The sequence below is a fragment of the Tupaia chinensis genome, unplaced genomic scaffold (assembly GCF_000334495.1).
Source record: "Tupaia chinensis unplaced genomic scaffold, TupChi_1.0 Scaffold000274_1, whole genome shotgun sequence".
Taxonomy (NCBI): Eukaryota; Metazoa; Chordata; class Mammalia; order Scandentia; family Tupaiidae; genus Tupaia; species Tupaia belangeri.
This window is the reverse complement of record NW_006159756.1, coordinates 1,365,265-1,379,349: the sequence shown is the minus strand read 5'-3', so window position 1 is coordinate 1,379,349 and position 14,085 is coordinate 1,365,265. Positions and strand designations below refer to the sequence as shown.

At 47.1% G+C, this 14,085-nt stretch overlaps 1 protein-coding gene across 3 annotated transcripts in view; it reads left to right on the top strand.

Annotated features, from left to right (window-relative positions):
* NCAPD3 (non-SMC condensin II complex subunit D3) overlaps positions 1-14,085 on the top strand; it is a 58,096-nt gene that overhangs the window by 224 nt on the left and 43,787 nt on the right. For 2 of the 3 annotated variants that reach the window (XM_006149960.3, XM_027772443.1), the window contains exons 2-3: positions 6,157-6,311; positions 8,483-8,645. The exons of the other annotated variant lie outside the window; for it this stretch is intronic. In XM_006149960.3, the coding sequence (XP_006150022.1) occupies positions 6,157-6,311; positions 8,483-8,645 (318 nt within the window). The remainder of the gene's footprint in view (positions 1-6,156; positions 6,312-8,482; positions 8,646-14,085) is intronic. 3 annotated transcript variants of the gene reach the window in all.

Here is a 14,085-nt window from a genome sequence, read left to right as displayed (position 1 = left end):
GCCCGGGCGGGGGTGGGGGTGGGGTGTTAGGGAAGCTCATTAAATCTGCATGGGCTGGCCCCGGAGCTTTTTGTGGTGAACACCCGAGAAGGCTAGCTTCTTAAGGCTCTCAGCTCCCTAGTTATTCTTCCCGAGATGCTGAGGGTAAACTTAATTCTATCCCTTGCTCTGATCCTGTCTCAAAACCCAACACTAACCTTAGGTGTTGCCCTAACACTGGCCCTACCTCTTTACGACTTAATCCTGAACCTTACTCTTAATATAACCTAACCCTACACCTTTTGCCATAAACCGGAGCCTAAATCTTACTATGCCCTAGGCCTTAGCCCTAGCTCTAACCCTAACCCTAACCCGAACCTCTAGTCCTTACACTAATGCTAACTTTAACTCCAGCTCGTACCTAGCCCAGTCCCTAGACCTAACCCTAGCAGTATCCTTAAACTCTTACCATAAGCCTAACACTATCCCTAAACTCAAACCCTAACCCTAACCCTAACCCGAACCTCTAGTCCTTACACTAATGCTAACCCTAACCCTAACCCGAACCTCTAGTCCTTACACTAATGCTAACCCTAACCCTAACCCGAACCTCTAGTCCTTACACTAATGCTAACCCTAACCCTAACCCGAACCTCTAGTCCTTACACTAATGCTAACCCTAACCCTAACCCGAACCTCTAGTCCTTACACTAATGCTAACCCTAACCCTAACCCGAACCTCTAGTCCTTACACTAATGCTAACCCTAACCCTAACCCGAACCTCTAGTCCTTACACTAATGCTAACCCTAACCCTAGCAGTATCCTTGGCCCTAGCGCTAACATCCTAACACCAAACCTAACCCCACCACCTACACTCTAAACCTGATCGCTGAGAGTGAGGTTGGTTTCTAGGGACACCCAGTAAAGCTCAGAACCGCTGGGCCTCAGTGTTCAGAAAACGCAGCCCCCAGGAAGCTTGTTAGTCCGTGTGGTCAGGCTTCAAAATCATTAGGTTAAAAAACAAAAACAAAAAAACTGAAGCCTTTGTACAACTTCCCCCACACGCCTTTTAATGTGCTCCAGGTTACTGAGCCTCTGGACCGTACAAGTTTAAGATTACACGCTTCTAAAATGGTGTACTTGGGGAATGTCAAAAGGAGCGAGAAATGCATGGGTTAAATTGCACTGAATCCAAATTGGTTATCCTGGGCCACTTGTAAAAGCCCAGGGACTCCTGGCCTCCCACCTTAGAGCATGGATACTCGTTTGGAAGCTGCTCAGACCTGCCTGGGAAGGCCTCCGAGGCTTTTAAAAAACTGCTGTGCCCACAGTCCTTATGGCTCCCAGCACTCCCCACAGGCTGCCCCGGCGACTGCTTGGGGCTCCAGCCCCACTCGTACGTGGTGACCTGTGGTCACTACTGTGTACAAGGGTAATGCTGAGTAGAATCGAGACTGCGTGTGCTGAGGTGAACTGAGTTCCACGTGGCTCCCTAGGGTCACCCAGAGTTCTAGAACTTGAGGCCTGCTGCTCAGAGCAAGTAAAGTTTTCCATATCTTATTAGCCATGCCTGGGCAAAACCCCTTGGAGCTAGGGCCATTGTCTGGGGTCCCCAGGGCTGTGCCACCAGAACAGTGACCAGCTGGCTTCACAGGGAGGCTCAGCCCAGTCGAGTAGTGGAGGCTGATATCGGCTCCTGCACCTGTCCCTCAGCCTGTCCCTTCTTATTCTGCAAGTCTCCCTGGACACCTAGTATCCACCCTAGCGGTTTTAACTCACAGATGTTTCTTCAGCTACACTGACTTCTTGAACTTCATGTACATAGTGTCAGCTTTAAAAGGAGGCAGAGACATTACAAGTGAAATGAAAGTGGTTTGTTTGAGTCAGGGCTTAGGACAGATTCATCAGATGTGCTCATCACACGGCTACAGAGATGGTCACTAATGGTTTGTGTAAGAGAAGGGCCAGCAGAGAGGAGGTGCAAATGGTCAGGTGTTTACACTGGTCCATTTAAAACGAGGCAGGCGGCTGGTTGGCTATACCGTATTCTTTACATCATGAGCTAGAGAACACTGGGATGAGAAAGGGTAGGGTCACAGTGAAGTCATGAATCATTGGTAGCATCAGTTTCCTGGAAACTAAGATACTCCTTTTGGGCAGGAACCCCGATGGCGCACATTGTAAATGTAACTGAATTCCACAGATGTTCTGAACTGCTTCTCCTTCACAAACGTTCCAGCTGCCTACCTCCCAAAAAACATCAAATGTCACATGAGTGAAGCTGAGATTCCCAGAGCCAGTTGAGGACTGTCCAGCTGGTCCAGGTGTGGACCTAGGACCTGGCACCCCAGCTTCCCCTCGCTGCCACTGCCACAGGGTGTCCTGCCTCAGAGGTGTCCCTGCTCCATACCTGATCTGCCGTTCAGACTCCAGCCAGCCTAGCAGTTGGGGGTGCCTTACTACTTTCTGATGCCAGCAGTCCCCTCCTGTCCCCCACGCTGCAGGACTGCTTTTGACAACACAGCTCTGAATGTGTTAAGTCTGTAAGCCTTTAGTGTTTCCTCTTTGATTCTTAAATAAATGACTAGATCCCTGGCATGTCTTCTGAGAGCCTTCACCAGCCTCTTCACCCTGGAGTACCACCTTTACAGTGGATTGGACTCTTGACCCTTCCACACAGCATCCACGAAACACTAAGGAAGTTGCTTAGCCCTGCTCAGCCTCGGTTTCCTTATCTGTCAAATGGGGGTTATAATATCTACCCCGGGGTTTTGATGAAGACGAGCTTAGTGCCTGGTGCGTACTATGTGCTGGATAGAAGCCACTGCTGACTGTCACCCTGCGCACTCAAACTACGCGGTCGCCGTCCTGCTCATTTCCGAGCACTGCATGCAGTTCCTTTCCCTCCGGCTCCTGATGCCGTGCGGGTGTCTGGGGTGCATTTTCTGCATTGCTTTCCCTGCCAAGCTGCTGCATTTGGGTCCCCTGGAAGAATCCTCCTTCAGAACTATTTCCTGGTAGGCTCTCTAGCATGTTAAGTTTTCCATGTGCCTGCCGTGAACCGTTGCGGTTCGTTGTAAACAGTGACAACTGCCATTTACTGACTTTTCCGTAGCTTGCACACGGGGAGACCCTTTACCACACCTTTCACGGCAGTCCTGTGTTATCAGGCTGGAGAGGAGGCTTCCATGTATGGGGTCGAGTCCGGATATTAGCCCGGCTTTACTGACCGACACTTAGTGGTCTTTATGCTCTCAGAGGCTGCTTTTCTTGTGTCAGAAATGTAAGATGGCAAGCTCCTCGTGGACGATACCCCTTTAGCCCTGGCTTTGTGTCACTAGCACTGACAGTGGCTTCCCCACCGCGTGTTCTCAGAATGTTTGCTGAGTGAATAAGTGATGTATTTCTTTCTCTTCGATGTAAGCCTGTAGAGCAGCAATCATCTCTTCTTAACAGTTAAGAAAACAGAGATTTGGTTTGTCTAGAGAAGTGTGTGGTTTGACAGATGTCCCAAGCTAAGTAACAAGTCATCGATAGGGTCTAGGTCTCCTGCCACCAGGTCTTTGTGTTTTCTGTTTTGTTTTGTTTTGTTTTTTTAATTGGGCTTTGGTAGTGGTGATCCAGAAATGAAATCAGAAGTATTGACATACATTTCAAACTATGTGTACGAAATAAATGGGAGACCGCATGCGAGAGAAAGGGGCAGCAAAGATGCAAGAACGTTTTTAGGAGGGTGAGCGTGGTTACGACAGAGGATGGATGAAGCACGTGAAGCGGTCCGTGGACCATTTCTCCTGAGCCGCGATGCCCAGTACCCTCCCTTCTGCAGGATCTCTCCTGATGACCCCCAAGACTTCCCATCACGCTTTAGTCTTGTCTTTCTTTTACCTTCTTAAGTTGAGAATCATCTGTTGGCTTCTTCCGATTGGAATATTAGGCAGCTCCGTCGTCCCCAGGATTCTATGGCCTTGTGAGACTAGGCCTCAGGGACCTCGCCTTTCTCTTGCCATTCTTATAAATGCTGAGTGAAGTTTATCCCAGAGGACCGAAAAGGGCATGAGGACGTGGGGTGAGTATCCCGAGCATCTGGAGGATGAGTTTATGAGAGCGAAGGGCTGTTCTACCCCGCTGCTTTGTGGCCACAGCAGGTACGACGGCATGTCACGTAGGGCTTTCTGAGCATCTGTTTTGTAAGATGTTCTGTGTGGGGCACGCCCACGCCCCCTTGGGGTGGATGTGAGGGACACCCCTGTCTCAGTGATGTCTCAGCCACGAAGCTGCTGCCTTTGCAAGATGTTCTAAACCTTGATCTAATAAGACTTTCTGCACCTTCATAGATGCTAAACGCTGTGCTTAGTGCGTCTGTGGTCCTCACACTGTGTCCCACTGCCCACTTGTGACTGGGACCCAGACGGATGTGACCCGCGGCTGGAATCTTGGCACTCGTTTCCAGATCATGGGAAGGAAAACCAATTCGTGTTTAGAAGTTCTCAGTTTGAAGCGTTTTATTGTACAGGTTTTCAAGCCGAGTGCCGAGTACTTGTAGGAAGCATTGAATAAAGTGACCGTCTCTCTTCCCCTCTCCCCCTCCTCTCTGCTATGCCCCTGGCCTTCGCCTCTGCCCCACTCCTAGCAGCTCCTTCCAGCAGAACACTCCCTTTCTGAAACCGGTGTGTTACCACCCAGGTTTTACAGGTAACACTGTAGGGCCTCCAGTATGCTAGAAATGACAGGACTCCAGCCATGCAGAAGACTTTGGAAGGAGGACTGGAGTCAGGGTGAAGCACTGTCTCCCGAATTAGAAGTGAGGCCGCCGACGGTAGGGGAGTGCTGTTGGCAGAGCCTCTGGAAGGACCAAGAGACTTGCTGAGGGCGTCGTGAGCAGTAACGCGTCACCGGAGGCTGGAGAGACACATTTTCATTTTCACTCTGTGGCACAGCATCTTGTAATAGCTATGCAAAGCCTCCTCCAGGGTCAGGCTCAAGTGACAAAGGTGAGGGACGGGTTGAGGTCTGAGGAGGACCGATATCGTTAACTGCAAGGCTCAGAGCCGTGCAGAGAAAGGCTGCGGCCTCCCATCTCTGTCAAGCTTTATTGTACCTGGCCCAACTTCTCGGTTTCAGTGGTGCACACACGTTGTGTTTGTTTTCTGTCTTCTTTGCGTTTTCATGACACACATTTAAAGAATAGTCATTCGAAGGAGCACCTGGTTCCTAACTTGTCTGAGATTCCACATGTTTCTGGATCGTCCTGATTTGGGGTTGGCAGAATAATAGCAAAAGCACTGAAGAAAAATCATTGGTTGGGACCAGCAGGTGGCAGAAGGGTTACATCACTGGATTCCCACATAGTTAATCGCAGTGAGTCCCCAACGTGGCAGCTTAAAACTCACACCGGGCACATGTGCTTGCAGGCCCAGAATCCCAAGGGGAGAATAGAGGAGAAGGGATTGTGGCATGGCCATCCCCTCCGGAGGGGGGTGATTTCTTGCTTTCTGGTCTCTCTCTCTTTCTATGTGTCTCCAGCAAGCACATGCACACTATACCAAAAAAACAACTCGCTAAAGAAACGAAAAATCGTTTGTTGAGAAGATTTAGAGTTGAGAGTGTGGCAAGGCGGGAATGCTGCCTCAACGCCACCTTTTCTCAACACATACTCTTCCTATCAGCATGTGTTGGAATCAGCGAGTAGTTCCGTGTATCTGGGTCTGATTTGCCTCCTCTAGTTTAAACTGCACAGGGAAATCACGCCTGTTTTAGAACATGTGTTTTTATTGTCCCGGGCCTAGTGAAGCACTGCATGCTTTATTGGGTTTATTAACCTCTTGAGGCTTTTCACAAGGAACACCCGAGTTAATCTTGGATGAACCTCTGTTTCTTCCTCAGATCGAGCGGAGGAGAAACCCTGATCGTTAAGTGTTTTCCCAAAACCGTTACATCTAAATAATGTTTCCTTGTTGACCATTTTAGAAGATGATTCTCATAATGATCGATTGTCAGTTATCATTTTAAAAATGTTTCTGTAACCTCCTCTGCTTTCTTTTCATCATGCTACCCCTATAGTGTTAACAATTAAATACAAGTTGTGACAATTAACTTTTCTCCCAGACTCTAAAGGTGGTTGGGTTTTCACATGTCCTGGGACATTTGCTGATTTCACTGCATTTTCCCCTAGAATGGGTGGACACAGTGTGGGAACTGGACTTCACAGAGACAGAGCCTTTGGATCCCAGCATAGAAGCAGAGATCTTAGAGAATGGACTGAACACATTCACAAAACTCTATGAAAGTCTTTTCCCCTTTGCTACTGAAGAACATGGATCTGTGGAGGTAAAAAAATAAATGTATTGAATTTAAAAGCCAAGTTAGCCATCGTTAGCTGCTAGAAGTGCAAGATGAGAGCCATTGTTATAGCTGAAATCTTCAGTGTGGTAGTATACACTTTATAAGGGTGTAACAGTAACACAAAGAATGGTTTCTTTCTACTACTGGTGAGTGCATATACCTAGCCAAAAAAATTTTCAATGGTTCATTTACTGGGATATCCTAATAGCATTCCTCAAAAAAATTCAAGGTGCCAGTCTGGTGATTTTTTTCTTCTTTTTTTTTTTTTTTTTTTGAGACGTGACCTCATTTTGCAACAGCAAATTATATAGGGAAAGCATAAAGGCAAAAGCAAGGGAAAAAAATCTGAACAAACCGAGAATGACTAGAAGGCCGAGCAAAATGCCAAGAACAATGCAGGCATGCCTCGACTTCAAGGAAGCCTGGTGTTACTGAACCGAGAAGTGGTCAGCTGAATTACGAATGGATTTACCCAGAGATCTTTAAGTACTAGGTTCCTGACTGCAGATGGACTGACTGGGAGGAAGCTGCACCCCAGGAGTTTTAGGCACCACAGTGTGGACAGCATGGTCCAGAGTTCCAGTTATGAGAACTGCAAAGGAAGCTAAAACTAGGGACATTTTCTGAGGCAGAATTAATAGGGCTTTGTGAACGAGGAAGCCTGTGTAAGAAGTCTCAGACGTGGTGCAGAGTGCTAACCTGGCTGGATGGAGGGAGTGAGAAAGAACTCAAAGATCCCCCACTTTAATACTAAGAGGATGACGCTGTGGCCACCCACGGTGCAGAGTGAAGTAGAAAGAGCAAGGTCAGCTGTAAACTTAGGAGTTCATTTTCGGCATCTGAATGGGAGGAGAGTCCTCCGCACCAAGGTGTGGGCCGAAGGCAGAGGAAGGTTGGGAAGGGAGAGAAGATGATGGGGAAGGCATGGAGAGGGGGTGGGAAGAGGACTGCGAGTGGGAGTGCAGGTCACTGGGGTGCCAGATCTAGAGAGCGGCCTGGGGTCACATGCCCCAAGGTGACCCAGAGCTCTGGTGATGAGATGGTTGGTGACGTCCTGGGCCCGGAGAGCTGAGAAGCAAGTGGCCTTTGGAATGACTGCTGTAAAGAGAAGAGATGATTTCTTCCAGAAGTTTCCTAGGGAAGGGAAGCGGAATGACAAAGGATTGCAGGGTCTGTTCCCTAAGGTGGCACACACTGGGCGGAGGGCCTGACGCCAGGCATTAGCTCCCTCTTTCCTGGTCATTTCCAGGAAGCAGGAAGTTTAAGGCCTGATTTTTTTTTGAATTTGATAGACCTCTGCTTTTTGTTATTTTGTAAGACATCTAAGGATAAACTATACTTAATTTATAAAAATAACCCGTTTATTTTTTCTCTGTTCATTAGGGGAAAGTATGGAATCATAATAAAATTAGTATTCTATTAGTTTATTTAATCCCTTCTCCTTTCCCCTGTTGAGATTTGGGGCACACACTCACATTCGCCCAGCATGATTTTCAAACCACTTGGGTCCAGGACTCAAAGCGCTCAATGGGCCATGTGGGAGCCAGCTGCCATAACCTCCACACACCTGCTGGCCCCCCTGTTCATTTACTTCTTAATAAAAAAATGAATTAGTGTTTACTTTCTCAGCTAGGCTGCCTCCGAAATCTATCAAGGGCAGAAATGCACGTGTTTTCTTTCCTGCTCCGTTGCCCATCCACAGAGCGTTTCGTTTACATGCGCTGCTCTGGTCTCCCGCGTCCTTGGTGGCGAATGGATCTGGGTGCAGTTAGCACACATGGAGGGTCACGTCCCAGCAATCCCTGCATAGGGCGTGTGTGGTTTTAACTGTCCCAGTGCGCGATGTCCGTGTTTCAGGATTACCAACACGATTTTGGGAAAGCCTAACTGTTTCCATTTCTTACAAACTTACTTCTCTTTGTGATGTTCAATAATAAAGTTTTGACTTTGGGTTCTTATTTTTGTCCCATTGAAGCTGGTGAACATTTATCGTGAGGAGCTGAACTGGTCTGTTCCTCCTTTTGTAAGGCCCTAAATACTTGTAAAAAATAATAATAACAAAACCACACACACACACACACACACACACACACACCATCACAGGAGACTTTCCCGTTCTCTAACACTGGCTTTTGTGATGTGCCCTCTCCCCCCAGAGCGTCTGGACCTTCCTCATCGAGAACAGCATCTCCCACCGGACACTGGTGGCGCTCTTCTACCACTTCATCCAGGCGGCCCTTGGGAAGGGCGCCAGCGCGCAGTGCCGCGAGTACGGCCTTCACGCTGCCGGGCTGTATTTCTTGCTGCTGGAGGTCCCAGGTCTGTGAGGTCCACGGGTCAGGGCAGCCCCGTCCTTCCCTGCACTGTTGCCAGTACTTTGTTCCTTCACTAGAAACAGGCGCGTGCCCGCTGTCCCGTCTCGTAGAGTGACGAGGATTGAAGGAGCAAGCACGGGGCGTGTTACCGGTGTTGGGAAAATGTCTTTCCTTTATTCTCTTTTTTTCCCTAGTTTTGCTAGAAGGTATGTGTTCTCGCCAGAGACAGAGGGGGTGGGGGAGTGAGACATCGCCCCCAGGGAGCATGGCCATGCTGCACTCTGTCTCTTCTATTCTCCTCTTGGGATTTGGGGCACACACCCGGCCTGTTTCTCGAACCACCGGGTCTGGGACTTGAACTCTGCCTTAACCTCCATGCCACCTGCTGGCCCACTGTCTCTTGTTTCCTTGTGCGTGTGTTTTCTAAAAGGATGCTGCGTCTACAGCCTGATACAAATAATCTGAGAGGACAGGGAGGCTGGAGGGGTCTGCCTCTCACCTGCGAGGTCTCCTCTCCTAGCCCCGCAGGAGGTTCCAAGCCTGCTCTCCCTTCCTGTGCCACCTCTCTCCCATGTGGGTGTAAAAATATGCCAAAATTGTACTAGCCAAGAAAGCGCAAGGGAAGCGCTCAGCCCGCAGGGAGGCGCCGGGCCAGCACTGCTCTGAGTGTCCGTGTCAGAGCGCTGCGTGGCTGCCCCCTGTGGGCCATGCAGTCCCTTCCACAGAATCAGGTTATATTAATAGGGAAATAGGAGGGGCAGTGTCGAGCGTTACAGAGACGGTGGGGACAATGTGGTTAACACCACTTACTCCGCATCTCCAAGTAGCTCAAAGAGGGGACTTTGAATGCTCCCAACACAGACTAATGACAGATGTTGAGATGACAGGTCTAATTACCCCAGTTCAGCCATTATACCCGGTGCTCATGTGCTAATCGCCTTCTCACCCTTACAGATAATGTAGAATTATATGTTGTAAGAAATAACAGGGGCCAGCAGATGGTGTAGCGGTTATGTCGGTCCTGGGCCTGGTGACTTGAAACTCACACCGGGCAGGTGTGCATGTGTGTGTGCCCAAGATCCCAGGAGGACAATGGAGGAGAAGAGATTGCCGCATGGCCATCCCCCCGGGAGGTGGTTTCTCACATTCCCTCTCACTGTCTCTGTCACTCCCCACCCAATGCACGTGCCCTAAGGCAAAATCTTCTAAAAAAAGAAAGAATAGAGAGCTGATCCCATGGCACAATGGGCGTGCACTGCTCCAGAGAAGCTGGAACCATGGTGGTGGCCAAGGTTCAAATCCCCAGCCCAGTCAGCCTGAAACGTGCCAGTCGTTCCTGCGCATGCCCAGGATCCCACAAACCAGAAGGTAGAGGGCAGGGGATGAAGGCGTGACTGGATCCTGCGGAGGGTTCTCTCGCTGTCACTGTCACTGTCACGTGTACTCACATGCATTCTGTCATGAATACACAAAATAAGAAAAAAGAGAGAGAGTAGAGCCTAGAGATTGAGCTAGAAAACCCAAAGTTCTTATGGAAAAGAAAGTCATAGGGTCTGTGTGCCATCGATTATATACATGCATCTGTAATATGAAGGATTCATTCCCTGTGACTGTGGGAATAGATAAAAAGATAATTACAACCTTGAAGACCAGCAGATGGCGTAATGGTTACGTCGGTGGACTCCTACGTGATCAACCACAGTTCAAGCCCCAGACCCAGCCACTTGAAACTCATGCTGGGTATGTGTACATGCATGTCCAGAATCCCTAGAGGAGAAGGGATTGTGGTGTGGCCATACCCCCTAGGGGGTGATTTCTCACTTTTTTCTGTCTGTCTGTCTGTCTCTTTCTCTCTGTCTCTCCGGTGAGCACACTCTTCCTATAGCAAAAATAATCCTTAAAAAAAAAAAAAGCATTGAACACTGGTTTGTGTTACTGTTCATGCTCAATAATGAGGTTTGAAATAAATTCATGCAGACCTTAGCTGCTAAGCAATGTCTCAGTTGTAACTAGGCTCTCTTTTTGAAAAGGAGTTGTCTTAGAAATCCAGTTTTACTCTGTCCCTTTGCCAGAGACAGTCCCTTCTGATGAAGGCTGAGACCTGTGCCAGGGTGCATGCAGCCGTTAGGGATTGTGTGGACCGCTTATCCTTGGAGCTAATAAGCTGTATTCTTGCTCCTTCCCTCCTGCTTTTACATGTGTCTGGATTCTGGCTGAGAGGCTGATGACACTCCATATTCACTCATAGCATTATTTTCTGTTTCAGATATCCTGGGTCTCTTGCATGTCTGTGTGAAATTTAAGATCTGCTTGTAAATTTCTGCCAAAGGGCATCTGGGATTTACATTGAATCCCTGGGTCACTGTGGGGAGCACTGCATTGTAACATTGTTAAATCTACTCTGAGCACACAAAGGGTCTTTGCATTTAATTTGTTTCAGTCGTTTCAGTGTATACTCTTAATTTGTTTCAGTGTGTACTCTTAATTTGTTTCAGTCTTTTCGGTGTATACCCAGTATACTTCCTGCTTGTAAATTTCTGCCAAAGGGCATCTGGGATTTACATTGAATCCCTGGGTCACTGTGGGGCGCACTGCATTGTAACATTGTTAAATCTACTATGAGCACACAAAGGGTCTTTGCATTTAATTTGTTTCAGTCATTTCAGTGTATACCTATATACTTCCTTTGATACTGTATCCTTTTCAGTGCTATTGTAAATGCTGTTGTCTTCTTCATTTTATTTTCAGGAGGGTTATGGTTAGTGTATAGAGGTATAATTGATGTCCTGCAACCTTGCAAAACTCACTTATTGATTCTCATAGGATTTCGTTTATATGAGACCACGTCATGTATGAATAGTAGTTTTGCTCTTTGTTTCCAGTCTGGATACCTCCTATTTCTTTTTCCTGTCTAGGTGACCTCGAGTACAGTGTTGAATAGCAGCGGACAGAACGGTCATCTTTGTCTTGCCCCTAACCTCACGAGAATAGTTTTGCCTTCAGTCTGATATTATTAGCTGTGGGTTTTTCAGAGTACTCTTTGTTAAGGTTTATTCCTGGCTTATTGAGTGCTGTATTATGAAAAGGTGTTGGATTTGTTACTTGCTTTTAATCTGCCTGTCTATCTTTTTTCTTTTAATTTGCTGGAGGGCACATGTACTCGCTGGAGTGAGAGTGAGTGAACAGTAATAAGAGAGAGCTAGTGGGAGAGGGAGGCAAGAAGGCCCCTTCCATGGGGAGTGGCCACTCTGCAGTCCCCTCACCATTTCTCCCTCCCCTGGGGATTTTGAGCGTGTACACACATGCACCCAGCAGGTCCAGGACTTGAACCACACGGTTAGCCATGTAGGATCCAGCCACCTTAAACACCGCCACCAGCTGGCCTGGTTTTCCTTATTTAAAAGTCTATTTGTATTTATTTCTGTGAGCAAAAGAGACAGAAATGGCAGCCCTAACAGAGGCTTGATGGTGCGATCCCGCCCCGGCCTCAGCAGCCCAGGTCATAGGCCCGTGCGTGTCCGGTGAACTCGAGAAGGTCTCCTGATGGGAATCCGGAACTCTCCCGTGTGGATCAGCCTCGCAGAGCCTCTCGCTCTCCCACTGCACCACCGCCCAGCCCCTGCTGAAGTTTCACTCTCCTTCATGAACGTCTTTCTTTTTTTCTTTTGTTTTTCTTTCTCTCTCTTTTTTTTTTTTTAAGATTTATTTATTTATTCATTCATTCATTTTAATTTGACCAGAGAGAGACCCACAGAGAGAGAGAGGAAAGTGAGAAAGTAAGCCACCAGGTCCAGGACTTGAACCATGGCTGGCCATGTGGGAGTCTCCAACGCCTAACCACCACACCACCTGCTGGTCCCTCGTAAGCGTCTTTCTAATATCTGCTCTTGGTCGCGTCAGCCAGCCCCATGACCTGTCATTTCTGGGGCCATTTCACTAACTGATTTTTTTTTTGTCATGAGGCACATTTTCCTGCTTCTTAGCAGGCTCAGTCATTTTTCTCAGGGGATGGCAGAGTGTGGAATGTTGTCTTCCTTTAAATAGTGTTGGAGTTTTAAATAGTTTGATGTTTCGATAGGCAGCTGCCGGTGGATCAACTTGGCTCTTTGAGACTCCTTGTAAAGCTTTGTTAGGGCAGATGGAAAGTGGCCCGTACATCCATTTAGCCCTGCTTTTAAAATGTATTTCAGGGCCAGCAGATGGCATGGTGGTTGGGGCACTGTATCTCACACGGCCAATTCCATGGTTCGAGTCTCAAACCTAACAGCCTGGAAAACACACCAGGTGCATATGCATGCGTGTACAAAATCCTGAGAGGAGAGTGGAGGAGACGGACTTCTGGCTTGGCCATCCCCCTGGGGGCTGATACCTCACTTTTCCTCTCTCTGGAGAGTACACGCACTTTATAACAAAAAAAAAAAATCAAAAAAAAATTTTTTTTTTTTTTTGGTAAAATGTAACATTTTTACTGAAAGAAGGTGACCATGAATTCTCTGAAAGACAGTGAGCATGAATTCTTCATATTGATTTGGCAACTTTATTTTATTTTTGAGAGATTTTTGCTATATAGGGTGCATGAGCTTGCCAGAGAGACAGAGACAGACAGACATTCTCCCTGGGGGTGGGGAATGACCATGTACAATCCTTTCTCCTTCATTCTCCTCTTGGGATTTTGGGCATGTACACATGTTTCCAGTGTAAATTTCAAGTCACTGGCTCTGGAACTCAAACCATGGTTGACTACTTGAGAGTTCAGTGCCTTAACCCCTATACCACCTTGTGGCCCTTGATTTGGAAATTAAGCCTGCAGTTATTCTCATATAAAATATGAATAAAATAAAAATAATTGTAAGTAGATTAAAATACACAGAGATAGCATTTCCTATTCATCATTTGGAAAAACATGATAATATCACAGGTCTATCATTCATGTTACTGATAATGGCGTGACATGAGGGTGGAGATGCCCCTATCAATGACCTGTCAGTTTAGTTCAAACAGCTCTGAAAATCTTTAGCATATGCTCACAAAGAAACATGTATCAGACTTGTACTGTAGCAAGGCATAATAATAGCAAGGAATCAAAAGTTATTTAAGTAACCAATAAGGTAGAAGGGATACATACATTTCCTTGTATTCATACAAAGAAAATGTGTAAGTGAGTAAAAAAAGCAAACTAAAAAGTATAACCCAGCTGGGCCCATATCGCTCACTGCAGCCATCAAATATCCATTTTTTTTTTAAATGGTACCAATAGTTTTACCGTTTTTTTGTTTTGTTTTGTTTTGTGTGTTGTGTGTGTTACCTAACATTCATTCCCTGAGCATCATCACAATGTACTAAATGTAATTTCTAGAATAGACTGCATAGTGACTCAATCAAGCATGTTAGCATCAATAATATTCCATTTCTACTCTCATACTTATGTACACATATATGTTCTT